The sequence below is a fragment of the Onychomys torridus genome, chromosome 8 (assembly GCF_903995425.1).
Source record: "Onychomys torridus chromosome 8, mOncTor1.1, whole genome shotgun sequence".
Taxonomy (NCBI): Eukaryota; Metazoa; Chordata; class Mammalia; order Rodentia; family Cricetidae; genus Onychomys; species Onychomys torridus.
The window spans coordinates 107,240,509-107,261,709 of NC_050450.1; the positions used below are offsets into that span (position 1 = coordinate 107,240,509).

At 49.8% G+C, this 21,201-nt stretch overlaps 1 protein-coding gene across 1 annotated transcript in view; it reads left to right on the top strand.

Moving 5' to 3' along the window:
* Positions 1–15,860: 15,860 nt before the first annotated feature.
* The window catches only part of Rnf213 (ring finger protein 213), a 99,806-nt gene continuing 94,465 nt past the window's right edge, over positions 15,861–21,201 (top strand). The window contains 1 exon segment of the mRNA XM_036196012.1: positions 15,861–15,966. Within this exon segment, the coding sequence (XP_036051905.1) occupies positions 15,870–15,966 (97 nt within the window). The 5' untranslated portion in view covers positions 15,861–15,869.

The window sequence follows — 21,201 nt, forward strand, 5'->3', positions numbered from 1 at the left end:
CAGTCACAACAGTTGGTTTCACAACAGTTGTATGTGGCATGTCTTGGAGCTGTGGTCCTATTCTTATTTTGTGGTATGGTGAGGAGCCATGTCCTATTCCTGGTGTTTGGTGTGGTGGCACAGTGTCCCTGTCGTTGGTGAGGCTCCTTCTTAAACACTGTCATCTATTTACCCATAATGCCCTGGGAAGTACCCTTAGTGCCACTGGCCAAGAGGGAGGCAGCCACGGGGCTTGGGGCCACATTCCTGCCCTAAGACAAGATAAGGTGACATGGACAGGTGAGGTTGTAATTCAGCCAGCAGTGCTAGCTAGGAGCCTGCTTCCCTTCTGAGGAAGGGGTCAATCTCTCTGGACCCCAGGAACCGTGTTTCTGCAATGAAAGGGGGTCTTTCAGTGCTACTGCCTGCTCTGGACTCACTTGTGGCCCCCAATTAGTCTGAGTTTGTAACTCCATGCACCTATGAATATCTCCAGGGAAATGGGCTTTGTAGATGGATACTACATCAGGGCAGGCCCCAAATCTAACATGGTATCCTCTTAAGCAGAGGAAACACAGGGCAGCAAACTGGCTTGTCAGCACTTGACTAATACGATGAAGCCCTGGGTTTGAACTCGTGCACCACATAAACGGAGCCTTGGTTACTTTTCAATTGCTGTGATGAGATACCATGAGCAAAGCAACTTCAAAAAGAAAGCATTTCATTTAGGCATTCACAGTCCCAAAAGCTTAGAGTCTTTGACCATGGTGGGGCACTCGGGAACAGTCAGGCAAACGTGGATTTGGAGCAGTAGCTGAGAGTTTCCATCTGATCCACAGGCACTGGGAATGGTGTAGGATTGTGAAACCTCAAAGCCCACCCAGTGACACACCTGCTCCACAAGGCCACGCCTCCTCATCCTCCCCAGACAGGTCCACTTCATTCAAACCACCATGCCTAGGCATTGTGCATCCTGTCATCCTAGCACTGAGGTGGCAGGAGGGTCAGATGTTCAAGGTCATCCTCAGCTCATAGTGACTCTGAGGCCAGCCTGGGCCACAGGCAGAGCTACAGGGGAGACTCCGGTGACAACAGAGACTGTCCTGAGAGTGAGCAAGCCAAGACAGCTAAGGACAGCTGTGATGGCTGTTCTTAGTTGTCAACTTGACTACACCTGGAATTAACTAAAACCCCAAAATGGGACATACCTGTAGGGATTGTTATTTAATTTGAAGTGGTAAGATCCACTTCTAATCTGGATCTTTTTTGTTTGTTTGTTTTTGTTTTTTGTTTTGTTTTTCGAGACAGGGTTTCTCTGTAGCTTTGGAGGCTGTCCTGGAACTCACTTTGTAGACCAGGCTGGCCTCGAACTCACAGAGATCCACCTGCCTCTGCCTCCCAAGTGCTGGGATTACAGGCATGCGCCACCACCGCCCAGCGTAATCCGGATCTTTTGAGGTGGGAAGACCCATCTCTAGTCTGGGCCATGCCTTCTGCTGGAGGCCTTTATAAGAACGTGTCTTTTTTTTAAAATTAAATTTATTTTTATTTATTTTAAGGACATGTGTCTTAGTTTGGGTTTCTATTGCTGTTAAGAGACACCAAGACCATGGAAACTTTTTAAAAAAATATTTATTTATTTATTTACTTATTTATTTTATTTATTATGTGTACAATATTCTGCCTGTATATATGCCCACATGCCAGAAGAGGGCACCAGACCTCATTATAGATGATTGTGAGCCACCATGTGGTTGCTGGGAATTGAACTCAGGACCTCTAGAAGAGCAGTCAGTGCTCTTAACCTCTGAGTCATCTCTCTGAGCCATCTTTCAAGCCTATGGCAACTTTTGTTTGTTTGTTTGTTTTGAGACAGGGTTTCTCAGTGTAGCCTTCGCTGTCCTGGAACTCACTCTGTAGACCAGGCTGGCCTTGAACTCACAGAGATCCAACTGTGTTGTGGATATCGCTCTGTGTAAATAAAGTTCTGATTGGCCAGTGGCCAGGCAAGGAAGTATAGGCAGGACAAGAGAGAAGAGAATTCTGGGAAGTAGAAGGCTGGGGAGAGACACCGCCAGCCGCCGCCATGAGAAGCAACATGTAAAGACACTGGTAAGCCACAAGCCATGTGGCAAAGTATAAACTAATAGAAATGGGTTAATTTAAGACAGAAGAAGTAGATAACAAGAAGCCTGCCACAGCCAAACAGTTTGTAAACAATGTAAGTTTCTGTGTGTTTACTTGGTTGGTTCTGAGCGTCTATGGGCCTGGCGGGTAAGAGAGATTTGTCCTGACTGTGGGCCAGGCAGGAAAACTCTAACTACACAACTGCCTCTGCCTGAGTGCTGGGATTAAAGGCGTGCACTACCACCATCCTGCCCCATGGCAACTCTTGTAAAGGAAAACATTTAATTGGGGCTGGCTGACAGTTCAGAGGTTTAGTCCATTATCATCATTGCAGAAAGCATGGCAACATGCAAGCAGACATGGTGCTGGAGAAGTAGTTAAGAGTTCTACATCTGGATCAGCAGGCAGCAGAAGAGAGACACTGGGCCTGGCTGAGCATCTGAAACTTCAAAGCCCACCCCCAGTGACACACTTCCTCCCACAAGGCTACATCTCCTAATAGTGCCACTCACTGTGGGTCTATGGGGGTCATTTTCTTTCAAAACACTACATTCCACTCCCTGGGCCCCCATAGGCTTATAGTATATCATAGCCCAAAATCAAAAATCCCCATGGTCTATCACAGTATCATCACTATTTAAATGTCCAAAGTTCAAAGTCTCTTCTGAGACTCATGCAGTCTCTTAACTTTAATCCCTGGTAAAAATTAAAATAAAAAAGCAGATCACATACTTCCAACATACAGCAGAATAGGATATACATTGCCAGTCCAAGAGGGAGAATAGTGAGGAAATACTGGACCAAAGCAAGACCAAAAACCAGATGGGCAAACTCTAAACTCTTCATCTCTGTGTTTGATGGAAAAGCACTCTTCAGATTTCCAACTCCTTTTGGCTTTGTTGACTGTAACACACTTCTCTCTCTTGGGCTGGTTTGACTCCCTGTTAGCAGCTTTCCTTGATAGGAATCCTATGACTCTGGAATCTCCAACATCTTGGGGTCTCCAAAGCAATCTAGACTTCACCTTCACAGCTTCACACAATGGTCTCTCTGTGCCTCCATTCAGGAACACCCCGGCACATGCCTGGCCTCAGAAGTTTTCCTCAGTCTTGGAAGGGTATTCCATAACCACTTTATTGTATCCTTGACTCTAAAACCAGAACCACGTGGCTAAGCTGCCAAATTCTGCTACTTGCTAGGGCTAGAATATGCCTCCCCTTGTTCAAATACATTTCCACCAACTTTGTGTTTTGATGGTTTCCTTCACTGCCTAAGCTTGACTTCCCTGGAACTCCATCTGTAGAGCAGGCTGGCCTTGAACCCTGGAATCTGCCTGCCTTTGACTCCCCAATGCTGGGATTAAAGGTGTGCACCACCATACCTGGCTAGGCTTTTCTTTAATCTCTTTATCTTCTTAACACAGGAGTTAGCTCCATTTCACTTCCTGGTGCCCTTTGGCTCCTCAAACTCTACATTTTGTATTTTTTTCCTCTTTCAGCTTGCTCCTTTTCATTATAAATCTGCATAAGCATGGCCACTAATACCCAAGAGACATAGTCAAGACTAGGCTACCTGGAACTGTCCTCTACCAAAGCTGTTGATCCATAACTCTTCACTTTAGACTCAGGCAGATTTTTGAACCAGGGTAGAAAGCAGCCATATTCTTCACCAAAATATCACAAGATTGGTCTCTAGGCCACATACTAATATTCTTCTCCTCTGAAACCTCTTGAGCCACACCTCCACAGTACAAATCACCCTCAGCACCACTGTCTTCAATGCTCCTACTAGTATGGCCCATTAAGCCCCACTTAAAGTGTTCAGTTCCTTTTTAAGTCCAAAGTCCCAAAGTGTTCCATATTCTTCCAAACAAAAGTGTGGTCTGGTGTAAACATGACAATACCCCACTCCCTGGTACCAAGTTCTGCTTAGTTTGGGGTTCTCTTGCTGTGAAGAGACACCATGACCACAGCAATTCTTATACAGGAAACCATTTGACTGGGGCTGGCTTAGAATTCAGAGGTTTAGTCCATTGTCAACATAGAAGAAGGAAGTTTCTGCTCTCTGCCTTCTCTCACTCTTGCTGGCCAGTCCATTCATTCACAGGCATTAGAGCCTAATTCTTTGGGATTCTGTGGGAAAACTGAAGACCAGCTGAGACAGGACTCCATTCAGCCTCCTGGACTGAGCAACTACTGGATTCTTAGACTTTCCATTCCTAGGCAGCCATTGTTGGATTCACTGGACCACAGTCTGTAAGTCTTGCTAATAAATCTCATATGTATAAATATATATATTCATTCTATAAGTTCTGTCACTCCAGAGAACCCTGACTGATACAACCACCAAACCTTCAGAAGCCAGGGGAGACAAGGGGGAGCTCTCTCTCAGCCCCTCTGAAGGCACTGACCCCACCCGCATCCTGACTGCACTTCTAGCCCCCAGAACAGCCGGGCAACACAGCCTCTTCGTTTCTCTCCCCAGAGCTACGTCGGCCCCAGGAAACCAAGGTCTCTGTGATTGCCAAGGAGAGCATCAGCACAAGGATTCTGTCTGTCTTGCCTAAAGGACAATGACACACTGGAAAAGGGCAGGAGGTGAGTTGCAGAGTCTGGAAGCCCAAGCATAGAGCTGAGGGTCATGTGAGAGGGCCAGTCACAACTCATTATTTACGTGTTTGTATGCAGGCCTTCCCTGTATTGCTTAAGACTGCAGGTAATCCTGTTACCTCAGGCTTCTAGTACCTGGGATTAGGGATGAGAGCCACCACACTTAACTCAGTAACTACAAACTGTTAAAAGAGGTGGTGGCACACGCCTTTAATCCCAGCACTCAAGAGGCAGAGGCAGGTGGATCTCTGTGAGTTTGAGGTCAACCTGGTCTACGTGAGATCCAGGAAAGGCACAAAGTTAAACAGAGAAATCCTGTCTCGGAAAAACAAACAAACAAACAAAAAACCAAAAAAGAGAAAGAAAGAAAGAAAGAAAGAAAGAAAGAAAGAAGAAGAAGAAGAAGAAGAAGAAGAAGAAGAAGAAAGAAAAGAAAAGAAAAGAAAAATGTAGAAAAGAGGTATAATTTGTGCCGGGCAGTGGTGGTGCACACCTTTAATCCCAGCACTCGGGAGGCTGAGGCAGGCAGTTAGTGAGCTCGAGCCCAGCCTAGTCTACAAAGTGAGTTTCAGAACAGCCAAAGAAACTCTGTCTTGAAAAACCAAATAAATAAATAAACAAACAAATAAATGAATGAATACTACAAGGTGACTCTGGTTACCCTGATCTAAGATTGATGTTATCAGGGTCGTTGGCCTTTAATAATGTTGTACCCCTGTGTTGTAGAATATCATTTTAAGGTGTGTTACTTTTGTTTATGTTGCATTTGTTTAACTGTGTGAAGCTGTGTTACTGTGCCTGTGTAAAACACCTGATGGTCTAATAAAGAGCTGAGTGGCCAATAATGAGGTAGGAGAAAGGATAGATGTGGCTGTCAGGCCGAGAGAATATATAGAAGGGAAAATCTGGGAGGAGAGAAAAAGAAGATCTAGCAGCCAGAGAAGGAGGAGGACCTCAAGGGCCAGTCACCCAGCTACACTGCCAGCCTTGGAGTAAGTAAGGTCGGAAAAGCCCAGAGGCAAAAGGTAAATGGGATCCATTAAGTTAAGGAAACCTGGCTAGAAACTAAGCGAAGCTAAGGCTGGGCATTCATAAATAAGTTTCTGTGTGATTTATTTGGGAGCTGGGTGGCAGGCTCCCCAAGAAACAAGTAAAAATACCCTGAGCCTTGGTACTTGTCCACTCTTGGCCACAGGCCACAATAAAGGCCTCCTTGTGCTCTCAGTTGACTTTCGTAAGGGTGATGGGCTATAACATTTTCATGTGGATTGTTTCAAAATTCCCCAATAATAAAATTAACCTGTTTTTTGTGTAATTGGAATTTTTAAAGCCTTTTCTTGTATGTAATCTCCTCAATGCAAGGCAGCTTCATGCTGAATCATGTCCACAGCCATGGGGGTTTTGTTTTATTGTATTATATTTTGAGACAGGATACTGTTATCTGGACCATGATGGCATCATACTTGTGATCCTCCTGCCTCTGCATGCTAGGGAATGCTAGCTCGGGGAGGGTGCTGTGGGTTTGAGTACTGGAAAGCCACCTTCCTTGCTGGGTAAAGACTTTCTGGTGTCTTTGTAGGGGGTACCCACCCCCCCTGAGGTAACCCGTCATTGGTCCCCAGAGTGAACTTGGGTGGGATCCTATGCCAGTTTGTCGCTGGGACCTTAGCAGGAAAGGGAGTCGTTTACATCTATCCTGGGAAGAAATTCTAACAATCCCACTTTTGCGTTCTTCAAATATTTTATGTATTTGAATATTTTGCCTGCATGCATGTATGTATGCCTGGTGCCCATGGAGGTCAGAAGAGGGGCAATAGATCCCTTGGAACTATTAATGGAGTTAGAGAGTTTGTGAACCATCATGCTTGGAATGGAGCCCAGATCCTCAGCAAGGACAAGCATCCTAAACCACATTGCCATCTCCCCAGCCCCTAACAACATTGTTTCAAGCCTGACTCCAGCTGGTTGTTTTGCCCTGTTTTTTTCCTTCTGTGGAGCCCAGGCTGAGCCCAGGAGCTTGCACGTGGAAAGCAGAGCACGCTACCAAGGAGCTGCACAGGAAACCCTTGTCCGAGTGCTTCCTGTAGTCAGGCAGCTACACAGTGAAGTCAGTTCCTCCTTTGGCAAATGCCCCCACACAGGGAAAAGGCCTTGAGTACTCCCTCCTGCTCTGGCCAAGCAGCTGCAGAACCTCGGAGACTTGCCTACACCTTGTTATCCACACTGCAGCAGAGTATTCCAGAGGTGTCAGCCTGAAACAAAGTTACAGTTTATTAAGAAAGGAGCCTGGAGTGGTGCCACACATCTAACCCTGGCACTTGGGAGGCAGCAGCTGATCTCTGTTGAATTCTAGGCCAGCCAGAGCTGCATAGGAAGACCCTATCTTTAAAAAACAAAAAATAGGAGCTGGGCAGTAGTGGCTCAAGCCTTTAATCCCAGCACTTGGGAGGGCAGAGGCGGATAGATCTCTTGTGAGTTCAAAGCCAGCCTGGTCTACAGAGTGAGTACCAAGACAGCCAGGTCTGTTTCATAGTGAAACACTTGTGTCTGGAAATGTCGTGGCATGGGTGTGTGGGTTCACATGGATCTGTGGGGAGAAAACTCAGAGGCACCTTAAGAATGCTGCAGGGGGTCCAGCCTCTAAGGACTGAAGAACTTTCCCTTCATCCAAGGCGTTTTAATTTTTCTCTGTATTTACAGTTTACTCAGTGGATTTTCATATGTTCAATACAACCTGAAAGGCGCTCCCAAAGATACAACGCCAAGTGCAGATTCCTCGTTTATCAGGTACCATGGTTAACCAGGTTTCCTGAACCAGGTTTTGCATAGGCCTTTGTATCCTTGGGAGACTCTCCGACAAGAGAAACAAAGGGTATCTGCTAAACAAAGGATGGATTAGGGCTAGGTGCTTCTCTCTAGAGCCAGGTCAGCAGGAGGAAAGACTGAAGTGCAAGTGTGTGTGTGTGCGCGCGCGCGCGTGCGTGCGTGCGTGCGTGCGTGCGTGCGTGGTGTGTTTACAGCTACAGTTGTAGGCAGTTTGTGAAGGGATGTCCTTGGGTACATGAGATCCTGAGGAGTTTTGGGTGGTGTACTGTACAAGCTTACAGATGGGAAGGAAGAGCTCATAGGGTAAACATCAAAAGCAGAAGCAAGATACAGCAAGCATGCTTGTAATCTCAGTGCTCAGAGGCAGAGGCAGGAGGATTACAAGAAGGATCTATCCTGGGCTATCTAAGGAGCTCCAGGCTAACCAGGGATACACAGTGAGTCCCTGCCTACAAACAAATAAACACCGAAGGTCACAGGGTTAAGATGCACATTCTGGTGTGATATTCCAACAAGGTGATCTCTGAGAACAGGAATTCAGTCATCTCTCAGAGCAGGAATGTTCTTCCGCTTTGTAAACTCTTAGCATGTGAGAGGCATAGACCAGACCAGAGAGAGGGCCTTATCCTCCACCTCACCTTAATATTACTCAAATTTCTTTCTTTTTGGTTGTACAGACAGGGTTTCTCTGTGTAGTTTTGGTGCCTGTCCTGGAACTCCCTCTGTAGACCAGGCTGGCCTTGAACTCACAGAGATCTGCCTGCTTCTGCCTTCAAGGGATTGATATGAAAGACATGCTCACAATGACTCCTTTGTTTGTTTTAAGATTCATTTTCATTTTATGTGTATGGGTGTTTTACCAACATGTATGTATGTACACCATGTGCATGCCATGTCCACAGAAGCCAGAAGAGTGTTAGCCCCTGAAACTAAAGTCACAGAACTTTGTGAGCTGCCACATGAGTTCTGGAAGTGAAACTTGGGGCCCTGCACGAGCAGAGAGTGTCCATAACCACAGAGGCAGCTCTTCAGCCCTCTAGTCCCCAAGTGTCTATCCTCCCTCAAGATCAGGTCAAAGAAAGCCAGATGTCCCTGGGCAGAGTGGGGAGCATAACTTCGGTGATGGTGCTCAGTTGCCATTCACTTGGTGTTTTGAAACAAGCTCTCTCACTGTGACCTGGGGCTGACGAGTTAGGCCAAGCTAACCAGCCAGCAAACCCTTGGGATCTCCACCTTCCCAACGCACCCACCCACACAAGAATCTGTGTTCTCTGAGGTGGACATTATGTTTCCATAAAGAAAACTTAGTATTTAAAACACTGCCATTCCGAAGGTGCAGTAGCCTGGGATCTGAGCCAAGATGTTTCTGGGGGGTTGGTTGGCACTGTGGGGTGTGATAGCATGCCTAGTGCATGTTCAGAACCCGGGTACAGTGAAGTCATGAGATGCATTTGGCTGTAGGTTTGCCAAAAGCACCTCAGATTTATTATCCATTTGTTTTTTATTAAATTTTGGTGAGTGTGAACTTGTAAACCCTTACAGTTGCCCAACTTTTCACAACCCCACATTTAATCATGAGGATCCCCCCATCTGGGGTCATGACCCACAGTTTAAGACACTGTGCAGCCTTCTCTAGATGCCTCTGCATACACTACAGCCAGTCTGGGGATGGGATACACTTCCCCCAGGACCCCAACAGAAAGCTGTGATTTGCAAAAGGTCTCTGCCCTAATTTGTTTTCTATTGCTGTGGTAAACCTCACAACCAAACCAGCCTAAAGAACAGGGCACATTTGTCTTTCAGCTCTTGGGTCAGGATATACTGAGGAGTGTCAGAGTGGGAACTCCAGACAGGAACTAAAGCAGGGGCCGTGGAGGGGTGCAGCTCTCTGGTTTACTCCCCGTGGCTTGCTCAGCCCTGTGGCTTGCTCAGCCTGCTCTCTTATTCCACCTGGGACCACCTACCTAGGTGTGGCACTGTCTACAGTAGTCTGGGCCCTTCCACTTAGTCATTCAAGAAAATGCCTCCCAGACAAGTCTGGTCCCAAGAAATCCCTCAAGTTAGGCATTTGGACCAAAGCCAGCACCTACCGCACCCTCACCTCACCCCAAACTTGGGAGAATAGCTTCTACTTGCTAAAAGGAAGCATTCTCCTTATCTCTGACAAAGAAGGGCCTCTGGCTCTCCATTAACATATGCCTGAGGTACCTATTAGCATATGAAGGTCAACAACAGGTTCTATGCCCCTTCAATCCATAGATACTCAACTAGTTCCTGTTACACACTTCAAAGCCCTTCTCCCCAGTTTACAGATTCCCCTCCTCCCAGCTACCACTTCCCTTAAAATTCTGGAAATTTCCCCCAGTTGCTTCTATCTGCTTCAATGAGAGACAGCCTTGGTGGTTTGGAATAAACCTCTCCCTTTTCCCACGGAGCAGCTACTTTGGTTTCTATACTGCATCCATTTCATTCAGTGTCTCCAGGCCAATCTAATGGAGGCAATTTCTCAACTGAGCGTCTTTCCCCCATGTGTCTAGTCTATTTGTAGTTTCTGTCAAGTGACTTACTTGGCCCTCATGTGAGGCCAGTGACTGGCAGATTGGATGGTGTGCAGTGACTGGTGGGGACACAGAGTCCCTCACAGGTGTTCTGTGCCCCTTTCTAGTTGTGAAAGTGGTTTGCTTGCCTTGACTTATTTCTGGGTTAGTTAGGAGGTTTTCTCCAGCATGCTCACCCACCCCCACCCCTCACCCCCCCACCCCGTGTTGCAACATGGCTCTAACAAAGGTTTCTTTCAAGCTGGCTCAGCCTGCCTGTGGTCTTTGGCTTTAATAAGGCTGGCTGTTCTGATTGCAGGAAAATACTGGGGCTTCGGGTTCTAGTAGCTGCAACATGGCGGCGGCTGCTACAGTCCCAGAGAGCCAGCATGGACTAAGGAGCTCAGGGCCTGGTTCTTGTTCTTACAGTTCTGAGCTGTGGTACTAGGGGCAGCCAAACGGTTCAGAGAGTTCAGGAAGGCAGACAGCACCAGGGTTTCACTGTTTTGAGGAGGCGAATGACAGGACGGAGCTGGAAGATGACCAAGTGCGAGGTGGGAGCAGACTGAGAGACGTCAAGGGCTGCCAGAGAGCTGCAGAGAGTGAAGCGCTGAGTGCTGACACCCCAGCTGTCACTGCAGCCCCTGAATCAGAGCTCTGCAAGCCTCTGCCTTGAATGCCATGATCAACAGCCTCCAGCCCAATGCTTGGTGTGTAAGCTTCTGATTCTCAAGGGTGGAGCCTCAGCTTCTGGGTTTGAGAACACACGTGGGCCTCTAGAAACCCTAACCCTGAGAGAGCCATCTCTTGTCCATCTGAGAGTTGATCCAGGCAAAGCAAAAAGGTACCCCCAGGCAGCTATTTGGCACGGCATCTCTCTGGTCTTCACACAGGGTCCCTCCCTCTGCCTCCCCCAGTGGGAAGGGAGCTTTCTGGAGGGGCTGTTCTGTATTACATAAGACAGTCATGGGGGAAGGGGAAGGGGGCTTTTCCAGCAAGTAGTCAGGTTCTTAGCCAAAGGCTCTTGCTGTCATTGTCTCCAACAAGGGAGGAAAGCAAAGGGCCTAGTGGAGTCCTCCAGCACCAGGAGGACAGCCCAGGGCACCACACCCTCCCCTAAGGCTCATTTCTCAGGAGCTGATGAATGATTGAGAAATCTTACTTTTCTATTCTGTGATAGAACAGGACTTACAAAGAAACAGTTTAAAAGGGCGTATGGGTTCCAGAGGACTTATGATGTTAGAGCCAGGACACAGAGGCAGTGGCTGAGAGCTCACATGGAGATGTGAGAGCAGGAGGCAGAGAGAACACTGGGAATGGAATGGGCTTTTAAAACCTCAAAGCTGCCCCTAGTGACTCCCCTCCTCCAAAAATGCCAGACTTCCTAGTCCTTCCCAAACAGCTCCATCAGCTGGGGCCAAGTGTTCAAATACATGAGCCTATGGGGCCATTCCCATTCAACCCCTCAGAGAGGATGGGGGGAGAGGGAGATCTCCAAGTCTAAAGAAAGACACTAAGGAACAAAGCAAGCCACAAAGCAGTTCTAGAGAACTGTCCTCTGAGCTCCATGTATATGCTGTGGCTCACACACACTAACATAAATAAATGCAATAAAAACTTTTTTTTTTCAAATCTGGAGGTGAGGGCTGTGACAGGTCTGAGATGAGAAGATATGGCACTGTGGCTAGAAGGGTTCAGAGAGCCGCGGGAAGGGAGAGCAACTTAGATTAGTTGCTACTGTGCTGGCCTAGCAACCAGAAGCCCTGAGTTCCATTCCCAGCACCAGGTCATCTTCAGCTGCTGTGGTCATTTGAATGGGAATGGCCCCACAGGCTCGTGCGCTTGAATGCTTGGCTGCCCACACTTGCTAATACTTAAAGCTTTGAGAGTGGGGGACACGACGTTGCTGGTGTGGTCATTCACTAGCAATGGCTACTGCCAGTGGCCTTGGTGGACCTCCAGGTGGTGGGTTGGTGATCTCCACTTTGCATCCAGAGACCTGTAGATGAGCGGTCTCTTGACGTCTTTCAGGTCCTGAGGGTGACCTCAAGTGGGCTAGGTCCTGGACACTGTCCAAGGTGCTGGGAGTCTGGAGCTAGAGATTCGTACCTGTCAGTGCTTTCCCAGTCTCCCGGGGCCACTGTGGTTGGGCGGGGGGGGGGGGGGGAGGCACTCCGGGAAACCCTGGTGAGAATTTGAGTGAGATTCCAAAGGCCGTGGGCACGCCGCGGCTGTAGTCGCCTCCAGGAAGGCAAGCTAGTCCGGCGCCACCGGGCGGGGAATTCCGGCCAGGCTGCGCGCCAGGGAGGCAAAGGGGCGGCGTCGGCCCTGTGATTCCGCACCAGGGCGCGCGAGCCTGCCGGGCAGCGCGGGCGCAGGGGCTCTGCAGGTGCGAACCAGAAGCTTTCAGGTTCCGGGCAGCGGTGCGGGCCAGGAGCGGGATGCAAGTCCCGGGCGGTGACGCGAGGTCTAGGGTGTGGGATGCGGGTCTCAGGGACACCAAGAGCCCCCAGGAACCGGGGTGCAAGGTTCCGCTGGGCAGGGCGGGTGTCACGGGCCAAGGGTCCTAGGGGGCGACATGCGGGGCTCCAGATGCCGTTTTGCAGCGCGCCGGTCCTGATAGGGGAGCGGGTTCCAACTGTGCATGGCCCCTGAGGTCACATTGCCGGAACAGTGCCGGCGCCCAGCCGCCACTTCCTTCTTGTTCTGAGTTTCGGTTTCGGGTCCAGTCTGGCCCTGCGCCTTTGACCCCATCTACTCTAGGGCCGCGGGCCACGCTAGGTCTGCCCTGCTCCCCAGAACCTGGGAAGGACAGTGCCCTCGACCTGCCCAATCCCCGCGAGCTCCAAGCGGTCCCGGGCCTGCAGCTCCGCCTGGGAATCGGCCCTCACAAACTGCAGCCGGAACTTCTATGAGCCAGGCGTCTGCGCCCGGGGCGCTCATCTTCCTCGAGCCGGGGAGGTTGGGGAGGCTCCCTGTCGCAGGAGCTGCTGCAAAGCAGTGGGCGGTGCTAACCCTATGTCCAAGTCCAAACCCACCTGGTTTCCTTAGTCTAGTCTCAGGGCGAAGGCTCGGGAAGGTCTTCTTGCTGGCTAAATCGGAGAGGCGTTGATGCTGGCCGTCACTTCTGGGGAGCTGTCCCTAGTCTTAGCTGAAGCCCTTTGGGGTTTCCTGAGCCACACTGGAGGACTTTAGTAGGTGTGTTGGCTCCCGGTACACCACCCCAAAATGTGATGGTAGGAGATAATTTGTCACATCCAAATACACTTCTTAGGCATGGTTTCAGTTTCTCCAAGAAACTTATGGTTTGAGAACTTTCTTTTCCTTTTTTTTTTTTTTTTTTTTCTTTTTCTCTTTTTGGCTTTTTGAGACTAGTTTTCTCTGAATAGCTCTCGCTGTCCTGGAACTCACTACGTAGGCCAGGCTGGCTTCAAACTTAGCCATCTACCTGCCTCCAGAATGCTGGAATTAAAAGTGTGCTGAACTTTCTTAAAAGAAATTTACATCTATCTAGAAAGGACAGAGGGTTGGGGCAGATAGCATTGGTTACCCATGAAAACACTTGCACAAAACCACCACCTTGTCTAGCTCCCCAGACCTCAGCACCCTATGGCCCCTGCCCTGAGCCTCTGCTCTTTCTTGTAGTTCAGGTTGGCCCTAAAACCTCTAGTGCCCATTCTTCTCCACTCTGAGTTTGTGGGATCCCCTCAAACATAAACAAACATACATAGTTGCTCTTGTGTTGGGTCCCGGAATTGCACAAATAATGGGAACAGACCACTGAAGTCTATTAATCAGAAATAACTATTCAAAAACACCGCGGGGGCGGTGCTTTAACTAGTTAGAACTACGAGAATTATTTGAGTCTGTAGCCCCGAGAAAGGGCTACAAGCTTCTTTTTTTGTTTTTTTGGGTTTTTTTTTTGTTTGTTTGTTTTGTTTTGTTTTTTGGTTTTTCGAGACAGGGTTTCCCTGTGTAGCTTTGCGCCTTTCCTGGAACTCACTCTGTAGACTAGGCTGGCCTCGAACTCACAGAGATCCGCCTGCCTCTGCCTCCCAAGTGCTGGGATTAAAGGTGTGCGCCACCACCGCCTGGCCCAAGCTTCTTTTTTTCAAGACAGGATTTCTCTGTGTAGCTTTTGGAGTCTATTCTGGAACTCTGTAGATCAGACTGGCCTCAAACTCACAGAAATCCACCTGCCTCTGCCTCCCAAGTGCTGGGATTAAAGGCATGTGCCACCACCGCCTGGCTACAAGCTCCTTTTTATAATCAAAGGTTATACACAAGGCACAGAGTATATATTGGGATTTAAGGTGTCATGGCACCACAGCGTCTTGGGAGTGCCATCTTGAGCTGAAGCTAAGAGACTTACAGTAGCTCAGGAATGTTGACCTGAGCCTGAAATAGAGGATCTATGACATTCTGGGATTCTTGGTGTCTCAAGACTTCAGCTAGCACTCTCTGGGCACCTCTGAGGGACCTCAGGGATTCTGATAACAGGGTGTTGGTTTTAAATGTTTACATGGTCTTTGGTTCCTGTAAATTGCCTGGGAGAATGCAGGGCAAAAGGTCAAAGCAGTTATCAGTGCTAATAACAGTCAGAAATGAGTGTAGGCTATACGTGTACAAGTTTGTTATATTCTTGGCCTCTTCAGCTTTCTTTTCATTTTGGTTTTAAGGTAGAGTCCTTTGTAGTCCTGGCTGGCCTTGAACTACTACCATCTTGTCTACACCTCCCCAGGCCTGGGGTTGCCAGCAGGAGAAGCTACGCCCAGTTTTGCGTGTCCCTCTATTTAGGGCCAAACAAAGCATCTAGGAGTGCAGGTGAAGCTGCCCATCTCCAGGGGGATGAAGGGCCTAAGTGTGGGGTCACTGAAGGTGTCTGAATGAGTGAAGGGTCTAAGGGTGCTTGCGAGGGAGTTGGCATGGTGGGGGCCCAGGAACTTCCACAAAGTTCACTTTCACAACCAGGCCCAAAGAACTCACCATCTAGCTGTGATCAAGCCCAAAGGTGGCTGCCAGGACAGGGGTTGGCAGGAAGGGAGGGGCCGGCAGCAGGTACCGGAAGTAGAGGTGGGGTTGGAGCCCACTGGCTTGGCCTCTGCCCCTTCAGGGTGCACAATGGCAGTTAGCCCTGAGGGGTGAGAGTGATTGATGTGCTTGGAATTCTTCCCTTGAGCCACAGGCTCCCAGGTTAGGGCCAAGAACAGAGGGGCTGCTGCAAGCCTTCCCTAGAGTGACCTGGAGCCAGGGTTCTCACCCTGTCCCTGACCAGACCATCTGGGCTGGTTGGCCTCATGCTCTCAAAAGTGCCCCAACCTTCACCTTCAGTTGTCTCGGGGTGAAAGACACAGCACCAGGGCAGCCCCAGCACCCGGCTGCAGCAGAGTCAGGTGTTCCAGTCAGGAGGCAGGTGGGTGCCAGCCTTGTCTTAGGTCAGGGTCCTCAGCTGTTGGGGGCTCTGCCGAGCATACCTAACTCAGCATCTCTCCCTGTCTCCCTTTCTGGGCAGCAGCCTTCCCTGAGCTCCCTTGAGCTATGTTGGTGGACAATGGAGGGGGAGGGGCAGTAGGAGGTTGTGAATTGCTGCTTGAGGGAGGAGCTGGATTTGGAATGGAGCACTGATAGGGAGCTCTGGTCTGGGTTTCGATTACCCAGAACCTTCTGGGTCCCATGCACTTCATTTTCCTAGAAAATGAAACTGAAGTAGGCGGCAGTCACGTGACAGACGCTGAGGTTTATAGTGCGCTTCCCGCGCCCCTCTCTTTCCTGCAGGGCTGGGGATAACAGCATGGAGTGTCCACAGTGCCGGCATGTATCCCGAGAGGAGTCACCCAAGTTCTGTAGCCAGTGTGGCCAGAAACTGTCTCCTGCAGCCCCCGTGCAAGGTGAGGTGGGGAGGGACAGTGGGTTCCAGGATGGAGTAGGGTCCCTTTCCTCTCTGGTGGGCACTGGTGGCAGAGCTTTCCTGTGTGCTGGTATTTTCCTCAGAGCAGGCTGTTTAGTTCTGCTGGAGCTGCCACACTTCAAAAGAGAAGTGAGTTTGGGTTTCAGTTCTTGTAGCAAGAGCTTTCTCCAGGAACGAGCAGCCACTGGTGAGAGAGGATCCTGAGGAAGGAAGTCCTGTCCCAGCACTACTGGGAGGTGGAGGGTGGGTGTCCAGAAGTTTAGAGGTGACTGTGAAGTACCACTGTTAGCAAACTTGTGAGTCACAACCTGTGCCCTAAGCCAGGTCCTGCCACCATCCTCAAACCGATTAAAAGAACCAAATTCCAAGTGAAAGCAGAGGGGCTGGAGAGATGGCTGGGCAATTTTTTAAAATTTTTAGCCCAGGGGTGGATGGTGGTGGTGGCAGCCACTCCCGCCTTTAATCCCAGCACTCTGGAGGCAGAGGCAGGCGGATCTCTGTGAGTTCAAAGCCAGCCTGGGCTACAGAGTGAGTTCCAGGACAGGCTCCAAAGCTACACAGAGAAACCCTGTCTCGAAAAACAAAACAAAACAAAACAAAACAAAACAGAGAGAGAGAGAGAGAGAGAGAGAGAGAGAGAGAGATCTGAGTTCAAGGCCAGCCTGGTCTACAGAGTGAGTTCCAGGACAGATAGGGCTACACAGAGACACACTGGCCAAGTTGGTAAGAGAGAACTTACCCAGTTACATAGTCAGAATTTGAACCCTGTGCAGCTTGTGTCCTGCGGTTTAGGTCTTACTGGCTTCAATGTGGAGGAAGCCTTGGGGTGCTGGTGTGGCTCCTTGGAGGAGCCCCCACTCACAGGTTTGTAGATGGGCTGGTTTGTAGCCAATTATGATCATGAAGCTGTGGGACAAGTGCACATGTACCTTCTGAGATTTGATGGTTGCCCCTTTCTTTGTTCTTTTATTTTGGGTGAGCATATTGACAATATGTAACCAATGCATTTGCCGGGAGATGTGTCTGAGAGCAAGGGTGTGTGGCATTTCTGCAACATGCCATCATGTCTTACGCTTGACCCCTCGCCAGGCTGTCCTGGCACGTGGAGAGTGGTGGAGGAAGGGCAGGGAGTCTTGTCTGTATAGGTAGAAAGGGCAGCTGAGCCTGGCTTGGCCATGGCCTTACATCCTCACCCTGGGCTGTGACTATTTACCAGATTGGAAACTGAAACAGAGGTATGCACAGCTTAGGGCAAAGTGCTAGCTAGTGTGCAGGAAGCACAGCTCGGTCAGAAAGAAGGAAACAGAAACTAGATGTGAGGACTCAGCTCCCTTCCTCATGCAAGCTCAGGCTTCCAAGGCTGGAGCAGCCTAGACAGGGACATGGCAGCGAGGGAGTCTTAGCTGGGTAGATCCTGGGGCTGAGACACCAGTACATTCTGTTAAGAGGCTCCCATATGCTTGGGCGTTAGTGGGTGGGCTATGGGTAAAGATGGGGTTCCTGTGAGGTCCCTAATGGTGCAGAAATGGTTTTATGAGGGTAAAGGCTTCAAGTGCTGTGTGTCTGTGGTTGTCTATGAGCTGCAGGGGTATAGGTATCCTGTGAGATTCCTTCAGAATGTAAGCTCCCCACACCTCCCCTCTCCCAAGTCCCCAGGACCCAAGTAGAAGTTGAACTTAGATACTGGAATACTGGATGGCTCCCTTGAGGGTGCCAGTGAACTACTGGGCAGTGAGTTTTTTATTTTGTGCATTTTCCAAGTTTTCATGAAGGGCATGTGGTTTTTAATGAAGAAAGGTTAGGACTGCATGCCCATAACTGGTGAGTGTGTGTGCGTGGTTGCATGTGTGAGTGCGTGTGTCTTGGCCTGTGCACATGTGTGAATTGAGATGTGTGTCCGGAATGGCAATGGTGGTGGGACAAGGAAAAAGCTTACCTGCCTCTGGGTACCTGATGGATACCTAGGCTCTCCACCCATTGTAGGTAGCATAGGTGGGGTGAGTCACTCTCCAAGGAGAGCATGAAGTCAGATACTGACGTACCTGCTGGTCATCCAGGAGGCTTACAGACAGGACTCAAGGAGGCACGACCTGGCCTCTGTGAGGGACACCCTGCAGACAGCTCCCAGTGGGGGAGGGGCTGGGTAGCTGGTATTTGTTTTCTTAGCTCCGCCCTCCAGGGTTCCCCAGGCCTGACACTCAGGGTTGACAGGAGTCCTAGGCTCTGGGGAATAACTGTGACAGAACAATTCAGCATGATGATTTGACAGTTTGGCCTATCTCGTGACTGCCCAGTTTCCTGGGCCAACGTCCTTAGCGACAACCTTCAGGACTTTGCCGTCTTCCTGACCGCCTCTTCCCTTAACCACCACCTCTCCTATGTGTGTGAGCTGATCACCCTCAGGACGCCCTGCCTATCCCTGGAGTCACAGTGTCACCCTTTTCCTCCTGAGCAATAACACTGCAGCTTTGTTCCAGCTGAGGTGCCTACATGCCAGCTGGTGGCTGACACAGGTGCCGAGCCTGGAGACTAGACCCACTGCCTGGCCAGTCCTTCGAGCCTCACAGGGCTGGCAGCAGGGCTAACTTAGCACAATGCATCTTGGGCATCGTTTAGACCCATGCTGCTGTCACGATGATTTGGGGTTGTTATGGGGCTGTGGGACCTTCCCTCTACCCTTTTCTGGAGTCTCTCAAGGAGACTTAGCTTGCCGGGGTTCAGGGCTTCTGCAGTCTGTCCCTGTGAGCCTTTGCTGCTGGGGTGGGGCCAGGGACTTGCCCTATTGAGCTGCTTGGAAGAAAGTGCAAGAGGATCCTGTAATTCAAGAAATCCATAGGAGTCTGCTTAAGGAGTATTAGGGAAATTTATTAGGATAAATTGAGGAAATACACTCATAAATACAGAACCGAGGAACAGCTGAAGTTGTCCTCTGCAAATCCACCTAGTAGTTCGATCACAGCAGGAAGCAGGGAGAAGGGACTTCGTGACCATCTTCCTTTCCTTTTAAGAGGTCTGTACAACAGTATGAAGTATGCCTCTTTCAGTCTGTAAAGCCCAAGATCATGGGTGGAGCAAATACCACTACAGGCCTATTCAGGGGAGGAGCAGCCAAATTGCAGGGCTAAAATTTACCAGATCTGAATTGGTATAGAAGTTTTAATAAGGACTAGCCATTGGGGGATGGGGCATGGCTCAGATTGTTTCCTGACACCTACATGAAGGCTCACAACCATTCGGAATTCCAGTTTCAGGGGATCCATCACCCTCTTCTGACCTCTGAGGGCACCAAATGTGAATGTGGTATATGTGATATGCTTACATACATGCACACAAAAATTTTCATACACAAGAAAATAAATATAAAAAGGTTTTAAAAAAATAGATATAGGGGACAGACACACAGCAAGCAAATTCTCAGATAGAGAATGTATCCCTGAGAGGGACTGGGCTGATTTTATACCAGTTAAAGTCACCTGTCTGGCTTGCTCCTCAGCTATCTGTGTGGGGTCATATGTGATTCAATGAAAGGTGGACAGCTCACTGTCCTGTTGGACAGTAACTTTTACGCCACTGTGTGCCCTACCTGAGACTGGCCATTAGGAGCTGGCTTTGCTGGTGTAAGCCTTGGTGAGTTGCTGGATCAGGCTATGAACACTTACCTGGTAGAATTTGCTTTTGGTTTTGCCTTTTTGTCTCTATAGCCTGGAGCACCTGTCCCCCTTCCCCAACCTCTGAAGCTCGTGGGAAGTAGCTTCTGGTGCTGTGGGGGGCCCAGGCAGTGTCTGCGGTCCGACCCTGCTTCTGGTGCTGTGGGGGGCCCGGGCAGTGTCTACAGTCTGACCCTGCTTCTCCTGGTGCTGTGAGGGGCCCGGGCAAGTTCCCTAGTTTGTCTGTACCTCCAGTTTTGCAACTATCAAGAGATAGTGTTCTAGAAAAAGTACTCCCCCAGGCTCTGTACCGGCCATGTTTTTTGCTGCTATTTCTGAATCCAGCTTCCAGCCTGCCAGTTGTCACACAGAAACAAGTGGTGTTGCCAAATGGCCCTTCCTCCAGGAGGACACCTAATGCCATCAAGTCCCCTCCCTGTGCTCTGGCCTGGGCACTGTCACACTCTGAATTCTGAACTGGCAGGTTCAGCAGGCAGCATAATTAATGCACAGCACTGGGCCTGTCTCAGTAGCCCTGGGCCTGGGTTCTTCTGCCCACCTGCCATTGCTCCCCAAATGGAGTGCCCGCCTCGCCTCCACAGCTTCTCCAACCCCCTAGAGACAGATGCTGGCCGCAAAGCTCATGTCCTTGTGCCCCTTCCATGCCTTCTCCAGTGCAGAACTTATAGCTAGGTGGGTGCTGAGTAGTGGAAATGGCTGTGCACGGCTCTGGTCCTTTCCTTGGATCAGGGAAGCCTGGCGTCTTTGGGGTTGAAGGTTCCTTGTGCCTCCTTGGCTTTGAACTGTCTGAGTTTTATTTAGGAAGGCTGGCTTCTTGGTTCCTCATTGGTATTTACAGTCCTTGCCCTGCTCCTTGCTCTGTAGAAGGAGGCCAGGTTCTGGTCTGGGGGTTCCGGTGTAGGACAGAAGGGGTCAGTTTCTGGTCTGGGGGTTCCAGTGTAGGACAGAAGGGGTCAGGTTCTGGTCTGGGGGTTCCGGTGTAGGACAGAAGGGGTCAGGTTCTGGTCTGGGGGTTCCGGTGTAGGACAGAAGGGGTCAGGTTCTGGTCTGGGGGTTCCGGTGTAGGACAGAAGGGGTCAGGTTCTGGTCTGGGGGTTCCGGTGTAGGGCAGAAGGGGTCAGGTTCTGGTCTGGGGGTTCCGGTGTAGGACAGAAGGGGTCAGGTTCTGGTCTGGGGGTTCTGGTGTAGGGCAGAAGGGGTCAGGTTCTGGTCTGGGGGTTCCGGTGTAGGACAGAAGGGGTCAGGTTCTGGTCTGGGGGTTCCGGTGTAGGGTTTCTTGCTGATTTCTTATCAGCAGCTTTCTCTCAGGCTGCTGGATGATGGGGCAGGTGGCTTTATAGCTGGATCTGCTGGCCTCTCAGAAGTAGGAGGCCGTAGCCCGTCCATGTGCTTGCCTATTAGTCCTTTGTCTCTTAGGCTAGAGAGATGCCAGACTTTGGCTAAGCCAGACTAGCCAGGGCACCTTCATCTGGAGCTGTGGGATGGAGAAAGCTCACAATCCTATTTATTATGAAACAGCAGCTGTGAAAAAGTAGGAGCTACTCTGT